At 40.0% G+C, this 21,977-nt stretch overlaps 1 protein-coding gene across 1 annotated transcript in view; it reads right to left on the minus strand.

Annotated features, from left to right (window-relative positions):
- Positions 1-21,977, minus strand: part of DGKE (diacylglycerol kinase epsilon) — a 199,774-nt gene that overhangs the window by 52,753 nt on the left and 125,044 nt on the right. The window contains exons 6-8 of the mRNA XM_069200013.1: positions 14,663-14,714; positions 11,821-11,934; positions 3,624-3,695 (exon numbers count right to left, since the gene is read on the minus strand). Of these exons, the coding sequence (XP_069056114.1) occupies positions 3,624-3,695; positions 11,821-11,934; positions 14,663-14,714 (238 nt within the window). The remainder of the gene's footprint in view (positions 1-3,623; positions 3,696-11,820; positions 11,935-14,662; positions 14,715-21,977) is intronic.

The raw sequence follows: 21,977 nt of genomic DNA on the forward strand, positions 1-21,977 counted from the left end.
ACTGATCTCAACTAAAATCCAACTAGACCACAGAAATGCATAATTTTATAATTATTATGGATTTTTAAAATATAAATGCTTAAAGTTTTTATGATGTTATAAAATGCAAAACACTCACTGAACCTCTCTCTCTTCTTACTATGAATTATCCGGTTTAGAATGTGCTGTCAATGGTAACAACAATGTACCTGAACAGCAAAAGGCACACATGTTTTAACTGGCCAGTAAAGGTTAAACTGTAATAGTTTTTTTTTTACAGTAAAGCATTATTAGGTACTGCCTGACCTTGACACTACTGCAGTAATCACTACCCAAACCTTTATTTCTTTGTAACTTAGCCCTCCTCCTAAGGGGTGCCTGTCCCTTTCAGACCCTTTTATAATGTTATTTTGCTACTTCTTATCGTTTTATCCTTTATTTGTGTGCCTAGACTCAAATATTTATTTTGAGTTTGTTTATTGCGTTAGTTAATTTATGTTGCCAGGTTGTTTTTATTTCATGGTTTATTGTCAGGCATGACCCCCTACCCGAACAGATGGACGGTGCTCCAGTCCGAGTTGCCTCCCACCCTTTTCCTGGCTTCAAAATGGCACCCACAGTACAGATGCTCAGCGAGTGCAATGCTGGCACGCCAAAGGCAAGTCTGTCCACAGCCACCCACAGGGCATAGGGCACCAGGAACTCTGAATTACTCAATCAATATCCACAGTTGCAAATCATCTATTCTTGCTCATTACTGCTTTCACTTAATCACTCCAATATCGTTGGAGACAAATATTGTAAATGCACTTCTACCCCTTCCCCTGCCTGTATAGCAAGGCCTCCTGCAATCGGGCTAAAGCCTCCTAGACAGTGATCACAACATTAAAGGGAAGCTAAGGAATCCCTTCTAATCATTGTCCATCCAAATTAGGCCAGGAAAACTATTACTTAACTCTTAACTGCTGCTGCATTAATGCAAGATTGCTCCACAAAAACAATCTGCAAAGCTGGGACACTGTGCAAACGTTCACAATGGATATCCGTTTTTGGCACTTAAACTTGGCTCGGTGCCAGAGCATATCCAGAAATGTATATTGCCATCCCACAAGGCAACAACATCATCAAGCTAGACTATGTGCACAAAATGGAGAGACTGCTGAATACCCCAAAATATGGGCAGCCTTAGCTTATTGGTGTTGCCAAACGTAACATAGCAAGGGCTTGGGGTAAAGCCCATGTCTTTGCCCTTTAGAGCGTTAGATTGGTGTCAAAGGCTAGAAAGAGTACTATATTAAAGTCGGGACTACCCTAAGAAATTGAGAAAAGTCTGGGGGCCCTGGTGTAGTTTCAGGGGAGAAGCAGCTGCGGTAGCTCAATAAGGAGTAACCAAATGTGCTAGGAGTGTCCCAAATGCATACCATCCTTCATGTGTATTGTAATTTGGCGGTAAAAGCAGCATTGATCGCTACCTGTTGTATCACATAAGGACTGCTAACTAATGTTGCTGTCATTTGTGATCCTGTGTCCATCTGTGTTAGTAAACTATGGATGTGGTTTTCTGATCCTCGTGTCAATAAAAAAAGTTGTAAAAAAGCTAGTGTAGTATCCTGGGCGCTATCAACACCTACAGCCCTGAATTTTTTTATTTTTTGAGTATCTTCTAACTCAAGTCGCTCTGGGATTCTGGCACCTCATAACATTAAATACAATAATTTTCTGACTTTAGGAGACATCGATTTTCATTTTAACGACATTGAGGATGCTCCTACCACCACACTTAGGGTTGATCCAGAGTACCTTGGCCTCTCCCAAACGGCTACTGGTCCTAGACACACTTTGGACCTTATTTGTACTAATCTTAATCCCCTTATTGTGCAACCCCTTTTGCCACTTTGGTGGCAGTCAGGCCTGCCACTGCTGTGGCGGTCAGGTGGCCACATAAAGACCCTAGCATTCAGACCACCAGGGTTTCACCAGCACCACTGGACCCATGATCCCGATGGCTTGGCGGTGGCAGAGATCGTAATCTGCCATGGCAGCGCTGCAAAAAGCACAAACCTTACCATTTAATTGTGATTTTTTTTTTATATTTGTTTACAAACTAATAAAATATTTCATCATTTGTGCATTGTTTTGTGGTTTCAATCATCAAAATTGTTTATGCCTGGGTCCCCGGCTTACCAGTAAGGACTCAGTGGGGATCCCCAGATTCCCATAATTAGTCAGTGGAGGTTTCAGGATTCCAGTAATGATTAAGTAGGTGTTCACAGAATCAAAAGGTTAAGGGCCTCATTATGAGGCTGGCGGTCTCGAGACTCGTGGCCTCTTGGTGGTGGTCAGACTGCCGCACTCCTGGCCCTCCGACTGCTACATTACGACCCTGGCGGTCAGACTGCCGTCCCTGCCATGAACATGCTTCCCGACAGGCTGACGGTGGTCGGACATGGGCTTAGCCACGGGGCACTGAGTTCAGTGACGCCACACTGATCACAACTCCATTTTCTGCCAGCCTTTTCATGGTAGGGACCCGCCATGAAAAGTCTGGCAGAAACCCAGTGCTGGAGGCCACCCAGCCCAGTACCCTCAATGGTGCTGGTGTGCTAGGGCATTGACCAATACTGTAGCACTGCTTGCACCGGTCAGCCCGACCGGAATGCCGAAATACCATATTCCAGCCAGTCAGCCCTGTATGGTGGTATCTTCACAGTGAGTTTGGCGGTTGGCTCGTCTGACCGCCAAACTCCTAATGAGGTACACAGTCTAACTACTCATTCTTCAAATCAAATCAAATCAAATCAGGTTTAAAGATCGCAACTACTCACCTGTAAGGGTCTCAGGGCGCTGAGGGGGTTTGTCCTCTGAGCTTCAGTTGAAGAGCCAGGTTTTAAGGTCCTTCCTGAATTGAGGTAGCAATGGTGACTGCTTGAGGTGCAGTGTGTTCCAGCTCTTTTCCAGCGAGGTAGGCGAAGGATCTTCCACCAGCTGAGGTCTTCCGTATGCGTGGTACGGTGGCTAGTGCTTGCTGAGCAGAGAGGTCTGGTGGGGGAGTAGAAGGTGATGCGGTGGTTGAGGTAGGCGGGTCCCAGGTCGTGGATGGCCTTGTATATGAGGACGAGAAGTTTGAAGTTAATTATTTTCCCGATAGGAAGCCAGTGGAGGTCGCTTAGGTGACTAGAGATTTATTTGCGGCGGGGATTTCCAGGATGAATCTGGCAGAGGTATTTTGGATGTGCTCTAGTTTCTTCCTCATAATCTTCTGATTTGCAGGTACTTAATTGTTGTTGGATGTTTATCTTAGTGAGTGCTTTAAATAACTTGGGCTTCCTGCATGTTTTACACAGAGCATCAAGCTTTTACAGATGATAGTTTATAACATAACATATCAATGTAACCCACAGCATAGGGCAGTCATTATTTGAGAGATGCAAACAATAGCTTTACAGAGATAAGCATGACATAACAACTTTATTTATTGCCCTAACTTGATTAATTAAGTCACAACTGTAATGCGGAATTGTTTTGCTATTTTTCTATTTGAAAATTCTAATAAAACCTTTTGAAGTTAAAATGATAAAAAACATACTTGAAGAATAAAACATACACATGAAAGGTATGAATTATAAAGAAAGCAGATTGCTTACCTCAACTTTTTTGTTAAGATCCTTGCATTCTTGTATTAAACAATCTTTGGTTCCGTAGAATAAATACACAGCCTAAGGAAAAATTTACAAGGAAAAAAGTTTGCATCTCTAGTAGGTCTACATCAATATAGTAAGTAATACATTAGGTGAAAAAACACTAAAAGAGATCAGTTAAGTCTTGCTCTCTTTCAAGATGCACTATAATATTTTTTCTTGTACAACTCCAAAGTCTGGGAAAGACATGATTATTTCACAGGAGCTTTCATTAAACAATGTAGCGTTTGGAAACTTTGGAAAGTTAACACTACAAAATGTCATAATAAATAATATTGACATGCATATGTTAACAATGCAATTGCAAATGCACAAGACAGGCGTTAATGTAAAAGCATATGTACAAGATAGAAGAGGATACTTTTTTTGGTGTTCTTGAGAATGTCATGAGTTACATAGGTGAAGTGAGTAATACAGCATTAAGATATGCCTTCTTTTTTGTGATGCAGTGCTTGCAGTACTAAAGTACTAAAGGTGTTGTGTATAAGGCTCCAGCAACCTACAATATATCTGTTGATAACAGGCCAGTCCACTTCATTATAGGGGCAGTAGCCCACCACAGGGAAAATTATAGGAACTGACATGACACATTACATTGCCTCCAAATGATACGACCCCACCATAATGCATTGAATTGTAATGATAATAAACGACCACATTGAACAGTATTTTAGGAGAGCTATTCGGACAAAATATTGAGTTAAAAATATTGAGGCACCCAAATATCGAGTTTTAAATATTGTGGTACTTAATATCATGATGCAAGAATATCTTTGACCGAAATATCGATTCCCTAGAGTAAGTAATTTTGAAGTTAAAAATATCTATGTTTCTTAATATTGTTACAAAATGATCGTCGTAAAGAATATTGTTTTTTATTTGTCTTTATGTATTTTAGTGTATGTTATAATTGTATATGGTATAAATTGGTTGTATATTTAATGGTAATGTTTATAATATAGTTTGTAAATTTATAGTTGTTTTTTTAAATGTAATTTAATTATTAATTGTACTTTCTAGTGTTATAGCTGGTTGTGGGGCTCGAAGGAGTACATGGTGGAGAGTAAATGAATTATAAATAATTATTAATTTATTTAAATTATGAATTACGTAAATGCTAATTAAGTAAATTGTGTAAATATATATTTTTTTAAATTATGTTTTAGGTGAGGGTTGTGGGGTTTAAGATGGGAAGTTAATTATGATTAATTAATTTAAATTTTAATTAATATTAATTATATAATTGATAATTATGAAAATTGTGTAAATAATATATTTTTTATTTGTATTTAGGTGTGGGCTGTGGGGACTCTAGGGCTGAAGTGTGAAAGGTAATTCATTATAATGAATAATTAATTTTTAATATTAATTATTTAATTGATAATTATGTAAATTCTGTTATCAATAAATTGTTAAGTTATATTTTAGGTACGGGTTATTGAATTTGCAGGGATAAAGGGAGGGAAGTCAATTAAGAAGTAATGTACTGATAATCATTCATTCAGTATTAATTATTAACTAAATATATAATCATGTTAATTGTGAATTTTTCATATTTGTTAAGTTATAATTTAGGTGTGTGTGTTGTTCATTTTGTAGAGGAATAGGGTGTAAGTTATTTAAGTAATTATAAATTAAAAAATATTTATTTATGTATTAAACATTGTTTTTATAACTTAATATGCTAACTGCGTTACATCTTTTTTATTTCCATTCCATTCTATTAATCATATTTGTTTTAGCTGATAATAATTACAATTTTTTTTAATAATTATGTCATTTCTTTTATTTTTGTTAAAATTTAGGCATATCATTTTTATATTTAGAATTTCATACTTTTTGGTATTTAATAGAGTGGTTCAAATATGCTATTTGTTTGAAGTGAATTACTCTGTCTCTACTCTTGCACTGAATAGAGTGGGAATAGTAAATTTTAGCCCTTGTAAGTCCAATGTTTTTCCTACTGTTGCACACACTGGAGTGGGAATAGTAACTTTTACCCCAAGTTCAACGCTTTCCCTACTGTTGCACTGACTGGACTGGAAATAGTAAATTTTACTCCTCCTGAGCCCAACACTTTCCCTACTGTTGCACACACTGGAGTGGGAATAGTAAATGTTACTGCTCCGGTGTTCAACGCTTTCCTTACTGTTATACGCAGTGGAGTGGAAATAGTACATTTTACCGCTCCTGCATCCAACGCTCTGCCTACTGTTTCATACACTGGAGTGGGAATAGTAAGATTTACCCCTCCTAAACGCAATGCTATGCCTACTGTTGCACATAGTGGAGTGGGAATAGTATATTTACCAGCCCTAGAGTTTAATAATTTTGTTAGTATTATTTAAATATTTATTATTATTTTTTGTGTATTTAATTTTATATTTTTAATATATATACATTTATGTAATTTTATCTATTCTTAACTTTTTATGTATAATTGAATTCGAATTATTCAAAAAAAATTGCAGTTTATTTGTTACATTCATTATTCTTTTTTTATGTGTGTAGATAGATATATGCATGCATATATGTAATTGTTCTATTAGTATATTTGAAAACAATTACAAAATTATGATATGTTAAAATTACCAGGTTTTTATAATAGTCTCACATTATGTATGTATATATACATACACACATACATAAAGATGTGTGTGATTGTTTAAATGGCTATATTAATTAATATCTATTTTAAAATATTAAACATATTTAATTTATATTATATTCATGTTGTATGTTAACATATTTAATATTTATTGTTTTTAACTATATATTTTAAAGAAACAATATTTTTGTGTATATTTTTCAATATTAGTGTAAAATAATATGTTTTTCGATTTTTTTGTTCTTACCTGTATATGTATACAAAAATTATATTTTTGTGATCAATATCTTCAACACAATATTTCGGTATCACAATATTTCTAGTGTCGATATTATTACAACTGCACTGTATTTAAGGAACAGCCAAACAAATAAAACATTTATCTGTGATGTCCTGGCAGTCCTTCAGAAGGGGAGTATGTATATCAATATAAGGGATGCAACAGATCGGATAAGCTTCTTTTGTTGACCAACTGTATATAGGGATGGCCTAGAAGAGTACAATCCTGAGTCATCTTTACTAGTGACATGTTCCTGAGTGAGGGAGGCAAATGAGGGAGGCAAAAGGTATACAGCAATAATTAGAAAGTATGTTTTGAATTAGGTATATTGGCCAATCGAGAGGAAGGACGTTTGGTTACCCATGACCAAATACTAAGATAGTTGCAATTTATAGTAAACTAGATCATCCTTCACATGTTGAAGATTAGATGTAAAACATTAAGGGGCTCATTACGAGTTTGGCTGTCCCAACGCGGGACTGCCCAATGGAAACCTTTCTGGCGGGAAAAGTGCTAAGAGATAGCACTCGGCTCCATTAAATGAGCCAAGTGCAATCTCGTTGCACATAAGGGGCCGACCAGCACCCTCGGAATGTGCACTGTCTGCAAAGCAGACAGTGCGCTTTCTGATGGTGCTGGGCAGGAGGGCCACTGCACTGCCCAAACCAATGGCATGGGCAGTGCATGGGCCCCCCGTGGCCCCAAGGCACTGGCTTTCTGCCGGCCTTTCTATGGCGGGGTGACTGCCATGGAAAGGCTGACAGAAGCTGAGTTGTAATCAGCATGTGTGGCTGAGTACAACTCTGACTGCCTTCAGCCCATTGGAAACGATGTTTCCAGTGGTGATGGCGGTGCTCTGGCGGGTTGTAATATGGCGGTCGAACCACCTGGAGTACGGTGGTCTGTTCGTCACCGCGAGTGTGGCGGTCCGTGCACCACCACACTCATAATGAGGCCCTATCAACCTCACTACTGTGTTGTCAGAGAATAAATTAAGTTATGTTGTTATGTTATGCAGACTTGCAGAGCACACCATGACTCGGGGGGTTATCATAGCGCTGAGCAGGTATGAGTCTAACCAAACTTAGGATCTAGTGGGACTACTCAAAAAGCCAGGTCTTCAGCTTCTTGTGGCATTCAAGAGGTGAGGAGGAAGGTCTTATGTGTAGCAGGAGTTGTTCTACGCTTTAGGAGTGATGTAGGAGAAGGCTTGATTGCCAGCTCTCTGTATGTGTGGAATGAGCGCAAGTACGAGTCTGGATTAGAAGAGGTGTCTGGAAGGTTTGTGAAAGTAGATATGATTGTTGAGATATGCTGGGCCAGTGCTGTGTAATGAAAGTGTGGGTGAGGAGTTTGAATTGTGCTAGTTTGGGTTTGGGGAGCCAGGGGAGCTCCTTTAGGTGTGATGTGATATGAGTGTGGCGTGGGAGGTTCAGAATTATTCTTGCCACTGAATTCTCAATGGTCTGCAGCCTTCTGGTGAGCTTTTTGTTGATCACCAGCATAGAGGGTGTTACTGTATTCCAGCTTGGTTATGACGATGGCTGTGTGACAGTTTTCCCGACTCCTGATTGGGAGCCATTTGAAAACATTCTTTAGCATCTTCAGGTATGGAACATTCTTTAGCATCTTCAGATATGGAAGCATGAGTAGTCAAGTTAAGTTTTATGTCAATAGTGCGCGTGGGTGGTGGGGGTGTGTATCAGTCATAGCTCTGTTGGCCACCAGGTGGAACCCCACTGTGAAGTGCTCTTCCCGAAGATCACAATTTCTGCCTTGTTGGTGTTCAGCTTCAGAGAGTTGGTCTTCATCTAGTGGGCAATTTTAGTCATATAGCCAGTTAACTTGAGCAGTGTACTGAGTGTCTTGTCCTTGAGGGAGAGAATGAGTTGCATGTCGTCGATGGACGGTGATGTTGTAAGAATGGATTATGCTGGCTAGAGGGATCATATATGCATTGAAGAGGGTCAGGCTTATGGGAGATTCTTGCAGAACAATGCTGCAGATGAGATCCCGGGCATCCGAGGTGCCAGACTGACTGATTGTTTTTTCCAGCCAGGAAGATGCAACTCTTTGAGAATGAGTGTACCTGGAGTCCGATGTCATGTAGGTGTTGGATGGGGATGGGTTGGAGACCGTGTAAAGATGCTTCGGAGACTTCGAGGGGGATGAGAGCTGTTGTCTCTCCTCCATGCAGAGCTATGAGGCAACAATGAGGGCTGTGTCCGTGCTGTAGTTAGGTCTGGATTCAGACTGAGTAATGTTGAGAAGTTGGTGATTATTGAGGTACTCGGGTATCTGTTGATGAGTTTCTCTAAGACTTTGGCTGGGAATAGTACAAGGGAGATCAGGCAAGTCTTGAAGGGTCTGCTGAAGATTTTGTCGGCAATGGGAGGACAGTTCCAAGCCTCAGGGAAGGTTGGAACAAAGGTGGAGATGTTCTGAATGGGTGTAAGCATGGCGCTCAAAGGTTGCAGTCCTCTGGAGTAGGTGTGGAGGGGGCAGGGGTTCGATAGGGCCTTTAAGGAGATGGGCTTCATGATGGCAAAGCTTCCTTGAATGAACTAATTTCATGAATTCAATATTACTTTGGTTCAAAAGGAAATGCAACCCTAGAGTTCTGCAAGTTGTTTGTAGGCTAACCCAACATAGAACCCTAACCCTGTACCATGCCAACCAAATCTTAACTCTAAACTTAACAACAACAATTCTAAAGTCAACAATTAAATGCACTTAGATTTTAGATACCTCTAACCCCACATCACATTTTAAAATTAACTACAACATATGCTGCTTCTATGCCCCCTTACTGACTATCATGGAGTAGTGAAGTACGCACTTCTTGAAAAGGCAGCATTCTGGAATCTAAGGGCCTCATCACGAGGTTGCCAGCCCCATGGAGACAAGACCGCTGCGGAGTTGTAGGTCTCCCGTCTGACCCAATTACAAGGTTTCTGAAGGGCTGACTGACAGAAACCCCCTAACAGAGCAGTGGCTTTTGGAATACACACTGTCTGATGTGGCCACAGGCATGGCAGTGCAGGCCCCCACTGTGGCCCCCAGCACTGGGTTTCCACCAGCCTTTCCATGGGGGTGTCCCCAACATGGAAAGGCTGGAGAGAACAGGAGTCATGATCAACATGGTAGCGCTGAGTTCAGTGCCACGGAGGCCACAAGTCCAACCGCCGTCAGCCTGTCAGGAACCATCACGCCATTGACAGTGGTCCCCTGGTGGCCCAACCGCCAGGGTCACAATGTAGCAGTCGGACCACCTGGAGTGCGGTGGTCCAACCACCACCGCGAGGCTGGCAGTCCTTGGACCGACAAGCTCATAGTAATGGCCTGAATTTATTGTTTGCTGATGATTTTTGTTCTAAAGCCAGCCCCCTTATTACATGCAGCATTTGCTATCGATTATTCTCATCCACTGTATTATAAAAGTATGCTGGCATCTACAAATAATATTTTGTTATGAATGTTGTAAATCCCTTTGACACCCACTGAGTCTAGTTTGCACTACAGACAAGTAACCTACTAAAGATAAGTACATAAATAAAACACCTGACTGCAACTCTTACCATAACCTTAAAATGTACCCTTTCTAAAGTCAATAGATCACATTAAAATAAAAAAATGAAACTTATTCACTCTTATATATATTTTATATAATTGTTTTAATTACTTTTGACCTCACAGTCTAATTGCACAGGTTAAAATGCTGAGACTAGCAATAATGATAAGTAGAATTAAAGTCTGATAAAAGTAATGGGCAAAAGTCATTATTCTTAGGAAAAGGTAGGAGACCCTTTAAAGTAGTATGACATGCTATTATTACTTTTGCCTAACATGAATTGAAAATTATGATATTCATTATAGCTCACCACATCCTGTCTCCACTTCAGGTAAAAGCCTCAGCATTTCCGGTTGCTTTATTAAAGAGTGGCTGATGTCATATCAATTATAATACTAATAGCGTTGATTGGTCTGATATACCCACAGCTATTTATTGCTGACAACCATGCCTCAATACACAACCTGTCATGCACCACTCTTAACTAGTATCTGGAGTTGCATGATTTTTATTGTATTAAATGAACAATATCCACATCTTGTACATTCCTATGATTACCAACATGTATTGAATGACCTAAGTCAAGGATTGCTGGCTATACTTGCCTATTTTATAAGCATTCAGACATGCTCCCTTGCTCTACTAGCTCCCACTCACAGGATAAGGATTTCACCACACGCAAATCTGAGGCAGTACCAGTAGATAGGGGTTATACAATAAAGAAAGGAGCTATTTCTAAGAACCAAAACAAGTCTTTCACTAAGGAAGCACCAAGTTTTAATAAGAGAGAACACATACGGAAAGTATTTCATTATAGAAGCACCTAAAGGGGCAGTCCCATTTTTATGAATCTGTCTTCCACAATACCTATGTTTTTCATTTTCCTTTAGGTACAGAGGAGGTGCAATTTAGCATTAAGGTATATCTACTTACAACTGTTGAGATGACGGTTCTTTTCAGAGCACCCTTCCTTCTGGAGCCCATAGAAGGTGCTTTCCTGCAACATCAATAAGCTGGCTTCTCTATCACAATAAATAAACGCAAAGGGGTGGACACAGGTGGGGGCTTTGGTATCAGTGATGCACTGCTGAACCTGACATTTCTGTTTACAATTCTGTGAAAGGTTCAATGGTGCCAAGGGTGCACAAGAGCATCACTGTAAATGTTGTCTTACCTGTTATACAGAAGAATTTAATGTCGATACCCCAGAGGTTGGTGCGAGGCAACGGATTGGTAAAATGTGAAAGTGCTCATTCAGACAACAGAAGAAGAACAGTGGAAATCAAAGTATTTACTGATATGCACAATGAATAATGGTAAATGTTTATATATAATCACTCACACAAGAGTGCAAATGTAAGTATAGAAATTATTTCTAAATAATGCATGATGCAGGGTTGAAATAATCTAAAAAGACAAATACCTTATATGTGTAGTTATAAATTGGTATAACAGTCAAAATAATAAAAAAGAGAAATAACTGAGAGCATATTTCCAAGGGCAAAACATGAAAATTGTATGCCTCTCACCAAGTAAACAAACCAAAATCTATCAGTACCTTGGGGGAGGGGTTCACATTTTATTTTACTCCTTAATTCACCCAGGTTAATCATTTACCCATTCAAACTATAGCCATTACATTTACTTCTTTCTGTGCCAGACATAACGTATGTGATCAACCAACCTTATTGAGAAGCCTGTTTGAAAACAGTGATGGGGCCTTCTCACGATGTGCATGGAAGTTCAAGGCCATGAGTGCATCCGGACCCACAGAGAAATAGTTGTTCATGTTGAACACCTGTAGAAACACATACAAAATATGTTTATGTCAGAGCTCTCTTTGAAAATTAAATTAAATAAAAGATTATAAAGTCATGTGAACGAAAGCATGGTTTGTTAAAAACACTGAATAAGATTCTCACAGCAACTGGACCTCTATTCCTATTCGTGCCCACATCCGGATTACAAGACTGCAGTCTTCCCCACAGAAATTTCAATAGGAGAAACCTGGTGATTTTTTACGGCAAATCTGATATATTTTGTTTTGCAGCCCGAAACAGGCCAAAACATTCACTTTTACCACATCAATTCGAGGAAATTTAAAACTACTACAATTCCCAAAATACTTAATTCAAGATATTAAACTGAGGTGGCATTGTGCGATAAAGATCATACAATACAATAATCATTGATAGAAAGTAATCTCTTACATGCCTGGAAGAAGAAAAGAAATCCTTGAAAGGGCCGCCATTTTGATTGATGTGATGTGACTAATCACAGAGTGGTGCATATTGTGCCATCATTGTTAATCTTCTGTGATCAATGTTAGTATTAGTAAACTGTTTACTACAAACAACCCCTGCAATTTGCATGTAAGATAAAGGCACAGATATTTTGTAGATGTTGTATTCAATTGGAACTGGTGAAGGACCACTATTAGATAGTTAAGGCCTATATTTATACTTTTTTTGCGCCGCATTTGCATAATTTTGTTTACGCAAAAGCGGCGCTAACTAACAAAATACAATTGTATTTTGTAAGTTTGCACTGCTTTTGCATCAAAAAGTGACACAAACGCGGCGCAAAAAAAGTATAAATATGGGCCTAACTGTTTTGGGAAGACTGTAAAGCTTAGGGCTTTTGATTTGGATAAATTAATTTTACAAACTGAGATTCATGTCCAACAAGCAGATGAAGATGTAGGGCCTCATTACGAGTGTAGTGGTCTGAGGACCCCCACACTCGCGCTGACGGTTGGACCACCGGGCCCCCCTGCCCAGCACCATTGGAATGTATACTGTCTGCTTTGCAGACAGTGCGCATTCTGAGGTTGCTGGTCGGCCCCCTCTGTGCTAAGCACAGGAGCCGAGTGCTAATTTATAGCACTGTTCCTGCCGGTTTGACTGTCAGAACGCTCTATTATAATGTTCCCGCCGGTCAGACTGCTGGGAGCATTCTAATAGGGCGGCGGCGTCCTGCCCACAAGGTTGGCTGTCCGATGCTGGGAGCGCCAAAATTGCAATGAGGCTGACAGTCTGCAAACATTGTTAACACAAAGGAAGCCAGTCCTATTTTAATCAATTTCATTATAGTGTTATCAAACATTTTTTGTTCAAGTGGTACTAGATGTAATGCATTGAAAGGAGGCAAATGGACTCATCTCCCCCTTCTAATAACCACTTTATGAATCTGTAGTGTTGAATCTAATCTTTGTGTTTGGTTCTGCTTGTTTTGCCAATATCAGACTTATACATTTGTGCTAGCTTCCATCGCCTCTTTAGCAAAGCCCAAACCCAGCCCATTGAGCTTTGTCTCACATTTAGGTTTGTCTGATGTTTCAATCATGTGCAGCACTTTCCTGGTGCTGTTGCTCAACCAGCACCAGTCCATGAAGCCGGACTATTAGGGAGCCTCTGGTGAGGGAGGATACTGTTCAGCTAAACATTTTTAATACTTCTTAGCCTCTAAGTTCAGTAAGGGAAACTGGCCTATAAAGGCCATCATCCTCACATTCTTAACAGTTTAGGGCAGCACTGTGATTCTCACCTCCATCATAGAGGAATATGCCATTCCCTGAGAAGTGAAGGAATGGAGCAATGTGGTTAGTACATCCAGAAAATGTGTCCAGAATGTTTTCCTAATAGATACGATCAAATCAGTCATAGCCTAGTGCTTTAGAAGTTTCAAGGCCCTTAATCGGTGTATTACTTCCTCATTCGTAATCAGCTGTTCTAGGTTCTCAAATTGCTCTGGAAATAATTCATTTAGGTTACCTGTTCTGACATAAGCATTTATTGATTTTGGACTGGTTGGCTCTGTCTTGTACAAGTGTTGGTAGAACCAGCAGAAAGTCTCTACCTTCCCGGCTTCTACTGTTAGTGTGAATTTATTTCAATTTTGATTGAGCTGAAGTATGTATGCATGAATTTAGCTTTTAGTCTGGATGCCAACAGCTCTCAGCTTTGTTCCCACCTTTGTAAAATGTTTGCCTGTTTCTTGAGACGGAGTTCTCCTCTTTATTGACACTACCTGCTCTGAAGGTTCCTTATGTCTCCAGCTCCAGGATAATTTGTCTTTCAAAGCAGGTTACCGCATTCACCTCCTGGTCACACTCTGGTCCCACCCAACACTAGCGGGTTGAAGGAGTCAAAATTGAACGGAATGGGACTCGAGTTTGGCAGCCTAATGACATTGCTTTTTGTTTCCGACAATGTTATTGAGTTGAGTGGTATTAATAATGTTTTGCCTCTGTGCCTTAACTAAAATTAAAATTTGTAACCCACATTGTAATACAAAGGCTTCATCTTCCTGCTAGTTTCTGCTGCTTGAAGTGCTGAAACAACAGGATGACTAATACCTATCTCTTAAGTGACTACAGCAAGACATATTGTGGTATATGCTATATGAAAACTCAAATATAAATTTTCAACATCCTAAACAGTTCACAATTCTAGAAACCAGTAGTTAAGATACTTTTTTTGATGGTGGATCGCAAATGGACTGATTGAAAATAAATCCAGTAATACCTTTGGTTTTCGTAAACTATAGTAGAGCTTGTTTGTTACTTGTACTTTCCACCTGAAAATGCAAAAGATCTGATTAGACTGGTATACATGAATGCAATCAACATTTAATAAAACGTATATTGTCGTCTTTATTTTTTCCTCTCTCTCTAGTCCTCTTTCTAAAAAACAATGCATGGTAAAATTGGCTAATCTAGTTTGAGATTATTGGTGAAGTAATATACAAGATCAAAATTAAAGCACACAATTTCTAAGTCAAACTGTCTATGTATTTTAATTGCTGCTGTAATTCTGTCAGTCTAACAATTTGAAATACAGATAATTATTAATCTTTTTGTACTGTCAATGTGAACCCTGTGCCAATCTCTCAATTCTCTCAGTGTGAACTCTGTGCCAATCACTTAACTTGCCAGAGTTCTTGCTGAAAGTGGTTCTGCCTAGTCTCACAACTGGAAACTCCCTGCAGTCTTTGGTGATACATGAATATTAATTGCTCTGAGAAGTAGTTTCAGGCCCATTTAGTCTACAACATGTGTGGCAAGGCTATTGAATATATATCTGATTTGCTATCTCAATCATAATCATTTTAAATTGAAGATTCAAGGGATACCAAACATGCTTTGTGTAGGAAAACAGACTTGTAGGCTGGGGGGTGATGGTGAAGGGCTATGTCCAGTCCGCAACAGATATTGAACTTTGTGAATCGCTTTAGTCTGCAACTACCTGAGAGAGTACAGCCCAGGCCTCCTCCAGAACCTCTGGCAGAACTTGCACAGCCATATCCCACAGCGTGTGGCAGTAATGGCCCAAAAGGCATGCAGTGTTCACGGACTGCAATGCTAGGCTGATGGAAGAATAATTATTCTTCTCAAGTGTGTCCATCCTTTTGGACTCCCTATCCAGAGTTGCAGAAGAGAAGGCGCCCTAGGAAGTAGAGCCTTGGATAACTAAGCTCTCAGGGGTGGGATGTTGCATCACAAAGTTTGGGTCCTCTGCAGCAGGGCAATGGTGGCAGGCAATTGTATTGTTCACAGGAGCTCCTGTGATGGGTTTGTACCAGGTACCCAGTAGGACATCTGTAAGGGCTTAATTAAAGGGGAGCATGGGTTATGAGGAGGAATCTCCAGGATGAAGCACCTCTGTCAGGAGGTTAGTCCTGACAGCTACCGAAGGCAACTTAAGGTCCAAGACCTCAGCTGCTCTTCTCAGCACTACTGAAGAGTAGACTCCCTCCACTGTACCCACGGTAGGAGGAGAAAGCATGCCAGTATCTGGTATCCAGTCCTCAGGCGTCACCCAAGCCTGTACGTCAGTCCATGGGGTCTTAGAGCTGATATTCTAAATCAGATCTGATCTAAATCGGATACCGCAGCCAATAAGAAAGAGCTTCAATATCGGATACAGGAGGCAAGGCTCCTGCCAGTGTCTGAGTAGGCATCATATGACACCCATCTGGCTCTGTGTTGGCAATGAGAATGGGGATGGTGCCGTCCATGGGCGGCACAGGGAGAGTCAGCATCTGGACCGGCACCAGGGAAGGTCAGGGTGGTACAATCAACATAGGTCCAGATCTGGGACTGGATCCATGGGTGTCCCTCTGTGCCAAGGCTGAACCGGTGCCAAGGCTGAAGCAGTGCAGAAGGGGATCTTTGTGACCCCACAGGGCCTGAAGGCGCTCCAGTGGTGTCGGGAAATGAGGCACATGGCCTCATAAAACTCTCGGAGTTGGGCAGGGGCTGCTCTGGCTCCTAGAAAATCAGGGAGGTGTGAATTCGTCCCAGGAGAAGGTTCCTCAGAATGAGGCGTAGAGCGCTGACGCTCCCTCATTTCATCGGCCAATGGACGAGGAGAAGTCGAATAACGCTTCAACTTCTTGCTTTTCTTCTTGTGCCTCGACTTACCGGATCATCCAGAGGATTTGGAGTGGGATAACAATGATGAAGGACTATGCCACTGCTCCCGGGACCTTCCTCTCAACCACAAATTTAACTTGTCCGAAGTCAAGCGTTGGGCCATCAGCCTCAGGAACCGCTCCCTCAAAGCCTTTGGATGCATGGCCTGACACTCGGAGCCTGGCTTCAGGTAGTGGACCCGCTCCAGGCACCAAAGACACACAAGGTGTGGATCCGCCATGGGCATTACTCGATGACAGTAACCAAAGGGCTTCAACCCGGTCTTCCTCGATGACAACTTTGATGCACCAGAAGTTGAGAACTTGAAAAATCTTTGACAAAAAGTAAAAAAAAAAAAAAAAAGACCAGTCACAAATTGACTGAAGGGTAGCTCTCTTCGGATCTGCGGCTGCAGGTGCGTAAAGAAAAGAAATTATGTCAGTGCGTTGGGGTAGAACCTGTATAGGACCTGTGGTATCATATCTGGTGCAGACAATGCCAAAGATGGACGCAGAGCCCATCAAGGCCACCTAATGTCACGCATGGTTACTGCTCAGAAAAGTCTTCGGATCCAGTCTGACCTCTGAGGGAAATTCACAGGTAAGGAATCTGCAACTAGAAGTCTCTATCAATCAGATGTGAGCTGCTGCGGAGTATCCCACAAAGGTTTAACAGTCTGATTCCTGTCAGGCCATCTGATTTGTCCTAAAAGTACCTGGCTGTTTGTTTAGCTTAGTGCATGCAGCTAGACCTTCTTCTGAGAAAAACAAGTTATAGTTGCAATAACACTGGTACAACAAAGGCAAATACTCAATAATTAAAGTTACACCAAAATAAAGGAAATTGAATGCAGAGATCAGGTGTTATAAAATCAAAAAAAAATTCTATAAGAAACAATGGGAATCAAAAAAATCAATGTTGGTGAATATGGTGTGGTAGACAAAGACCAATATACCCTCTGCAGTCAACTAGAGATGGAATGTGGTCAGAAGGTGCACAAACATCATTTAATTGCAAAAATATGTTTGGACAGAAAAATCATGCCAAAAATATTGTCATCTCAAGAATATCATTGGACAGAAGATTGCAGTCAAAAATATTTTTTTAAGTGTTTAATATTGATTTTTAGTATTGTTGTGTAGCCTATTGTTTTTTTAATTATTTTGTAATAGTATAGTACTATGGCCCTCATTATGACATTGGCGGTAACTGCCGCCAACATACTGCTGCTGTGGCTACTAGCCGTCCACGCGTATTATGACCGACGACGGTATCCCGCTAGAAGACTGGTGGAATACCGCCAACGGTCATGGCGGCGGACGGCAGCGCTGCTATCAGCAGAACTGCCACGCCAGCGAAACACCGCCAACCGTATCATGAGCAATGATACGGCCTGCCGGCGTTTTGCTGGCGAACACTGCTGCTGACAGCAACGTCACGTACCGTCTCCAGCCAGAGGACCCCCTGCAAGCAGGTAAGTCGGGTTCTCTGACAGGAGAGGGGGTGGTGGGGGTTGTGTGCGTGTGTGGGGGTGTTGTGTGTGTGTGGGGGGTGTATGTTTTGGTATGCGTGCATGCAGGTGTGAGTCCCGTTGAATGAGTGCGTGAATGACTGAATGTGAGTGTCCGTGTATGTTGTATGTTGTGAATGCATGTGTGCGACAAAGTATGTTGGTGTGTGTTGGTATGTATGTGTGCATGCGTGGGTGGATGTGGGTATACATGTGGGTATGTGGGTGCGCGTGTGGGTGTGTAAATGTGTGGGGGCAAGAGGAGTAGGGTGGTGGAGGAGTTTGGGGATTGGAAGGGGGCTGGCAAGACCCCTATCAGTGCCAGGGAAGGGATTCCCTGCCACTGATAGTGCCTACCGCCATGGTTTTCGTGGCGGTAAGATTTGCACTAAAACCATGGCGGTAGGCCGGGACGTAATCCCGATGGTGGGATTGTGACAGCCGCCTGGCTGGAGACCGAAGTCTCCAGCACAGCGGCGTTACCACCCTAGCATTTGGTGTGTTAAAGTGGCTGTCTGTGTTGGCGGTTACAGCTGTGGTCATAATCCCTTTTTTTGACCGCCGGCCTGTTGGCGGTATTAACGCTGCTTTAACACCGACCGCCAGGGTCACAATGAGGGCCTATGTTCTATAAAATAGTATTATTTTACTGATTAATTTATGTGTAATATTGTTGGTATCAGTATAGTTTTTGTTGTGGTAATATATTTGAAGAATTTTTGTGATTTTTACATTTTTTACTGGCAGGTGGTTGAAATTATAGGAAACTAGGATGGTATTTATTTTATATAGTTTAAATTGTTAATTAGATCATGTTTAATATTTAATTGTAACTAATTCACTACATTAATTTCATATATATAATTTAATATATATAATTTAGTTTTCTATATTACTTGTATTTTTAATTGTTATATTTTTACTAATGTTGTAATATTTATTGTTTTCTCAATTATTTCTGATTTATTTTTTGGGGGTTGTTTGGTTTGAAGGGGAGCTGTTTTTTGTATATATCACATTGGTTTATAAATAGTGTATCTATTTTGTAACTTGAAAAATATTTATTATTGCCACTTATAAAGTAATGTATTTGTTAATTATTTAATAAATAATTGTTTAAAAATTGGCAACTATGTTCCGATTATTAACTTGTCAATCAAATTATTAAATATGCAAATTACTTTAAAGTTTTAATTTACAGCCACTATGGTATTATGTTTTAGTATTTTATATATAATTCATTTTACAATATTTAAGAGTTTTTTGAATTATTGCATACTATTTTTTTCCCCTGGCTTTAAAAAACAAATCTATAGATTAGTGGATTTTCAAGGTACGAGAGCAGGAAATATTTTCAATATTTATAAGTCCTAAGGTCTGTATATTTTCTGTTAATAATGATAAATGTAACACTGTTGTGATCCTAATGTTTATACTCAGTGATATTAATTATTAAATATTTTATAATTATTCAAAATTTGTATTACATTTGATGAAATACAGTTTTGTCCTTTATTATCTCTATTTAGTTAGTTGTTTTATATTTTATATGTAAAACTTGGGATAATAAATCTGAACCTTGCAAAGTCCTACACTTTCCCACCTGTTGCATAGGTTGGAGTAGGAATAGCAAATCTGACACCTCCAAAGACCAACACTTTCCCTACTGTTGTTTAGGTTGGGTTGGCAATAGTAAATGTGTCTCTTCCAAAGTTGATCTTTTTTTAAAATTCTTTACATTGTAGGAGTATTCTCTTTTTAATCTATGATGCATTTTCCCTTTAATAGCATTACAATGGTCCGTTGTTTTTATATGTATTTTTTGTTTTTTATTACTTTGGATTTAGAATTGTAGTTATTTTCCATTTGTATTAAAGTTGCACTTATTATTATCAATGTTTGTAGTATATTAGATATAGGGGCTGATTACAGGTTCGGCAGTAGGAAAAACCTGACTACCAGGATAATAAATCTGAACATTGCAAAGTCCTACACTTTCCCACCTGTTGCGAAGGTTGGAGTAGGAATAGCAAATCTGACACCTCCAAAGACCAACACTTCCCCTACTGTTGTTTAGGTTGGGTTGGTAATAGTAAATGTGTCTCTTCCAAAGTTGATCTTTTTTTTAAATTCTTTACATTGTAGAAGTATTCTTTTTTTAATCTATGATGTGTTTTCCCTTTAATAGCATTCAAATGGTCTGTTGTTTTTATATGTATTTTATGTTTTTTGTTACTTTGGATTTAGAATTGTAGTTATTTTCCATTTGTATTAAAGTTGCACTTATTATCAATGTTTGTAGTATTTTAGATATAGGGGCTGATTACGGGTTTGGCAGTAGGAAAAACCTGACCTCCAAACTCCTGATGAGGAAACAGCCACGGTGCTGGCTGACTCCCCATTGGCCCTGTTACGAGTTTTTCACTGGGCTGACCAGCGGAAACCAAGGTTTCCGCCTGCTGACCAAGCCGGAAACTCTTAATAATTCCGGCAAAGTGGTCGCCATTAAGGCGGTGGCTACCCTGTGGGGAGATTGGCAGAAGGGCTTTCTGTTCACCAAACTCTTAATGAGGCCCAATGTCACAGCAGCAGTCAGATACTAGTTGGTGGTTTACTCCATACAAAAGTGGTGAAAACTTGGATCTAGGCACCATTTGAGCTGATAAGAGATGGAGCAATATTGGCGAACAGCTGGTTATTTCAAGTCAAAGGTTTTATGTTCTGCCTATGGAAAACACTAGAGTTTAAATCTCTTCAGTGAGGCACATTAGAACCAATTGCCAGATCGGGTTACTTAAGTTTGGAACTTCTTTTTCACAGTCGTACAGTTTCCTTTAACTTTACAGTCAACCGCTCTGAGAAGGACAAACTGCCAAAGTGTTGCTGTAAAAGTTTGAAAAATGTTCCATTTTAGCAAAAAGTTCTGTAACTGAAACAGTCTCCAAAGGGGCTCAGAAGTGTTCTTGGACACCGAATAATAAATAAAGAAATAAATAAGACACTGTGCTCCATATTTCTATCTTATCTCTGACTTTTCCAAGTAACACTCACGTATAAAAACATGATTAGTTTAAGATTTTATAAACTCGGGTTATAGTTGTCAGTGTACTGTAGGTGTACCCAACACCATAATGCGGTACATGAGCAATCAAATGTACAGTCTGCAAAATGCCCAGTATTACAACTGCTTTTAAAAGTGTTCTTTGTTGGAACACTGAGGCCTCATTATGAATTTCCTGGAAATACCAACGCAGTTTCACTTCACCAAGAAATACCAACACTACAGAGCAAGGTTCTGCTATACCACTTGTCCAATAACAATTGGGATTGGGTTTCCACCATCAAGTGCAGAATTAGGCCCTCAGTTTCTAACCAAATCAGGATTAACGGGTCACTTGTAATGATGGCCTCAGTACAAACTGTGCTCCTGTTAGCCAGTCTGTCATCATTGTTCATATAGCCTTGATCTTAACACACAGCATGAACAAGGAAATAAGCAACTGCTTCATAGGGAACATTTTTAATTCCTCAATGTTTACTACCTAGAATACTGGGATCCCACCTTGTTCCCTAAATACTCTATACAAGATCCACTGTGGTTCCAAACCTTCTCCATTGTAGTAAGCACAGCATCAAGAACACCACATATCACTTTAAATTATCTAAGCATTACAATATGGTGAGCCATTCATAAGGAATTTGTATCTTCTAATTCCAAACAGTTAAGGACAGTGGGGATCCAGGCATGAGCAGAGAATTGCAACTATCAAAATCTTTGTATGCATGGCACAATCACTCACAAAGGGCCTCATTATGAGTTGGGTGGTTGAACCGCCACAACTCCAGTATGGTGGTGATGAGGCGGCGGTCAAGCCCGCAGCTCGAGTTAGAGCTATTAACATTGTAAACTCCTAAC

This window comes from Pleurodeles waltl, chromosome 7 (genome assembly GCF_031143425.1).
Source record: "Pleurodeles waltl isolate 20211129_DDA chromosome 7, aPleWal1.hap1.20221129, whole genome shotgun sequence".
NCBI lineage: Eukaryota > Metazoa > Chordata > Amphibia > Caudata > Salamandridae > Pleurodeles > Pleurodeles waltl.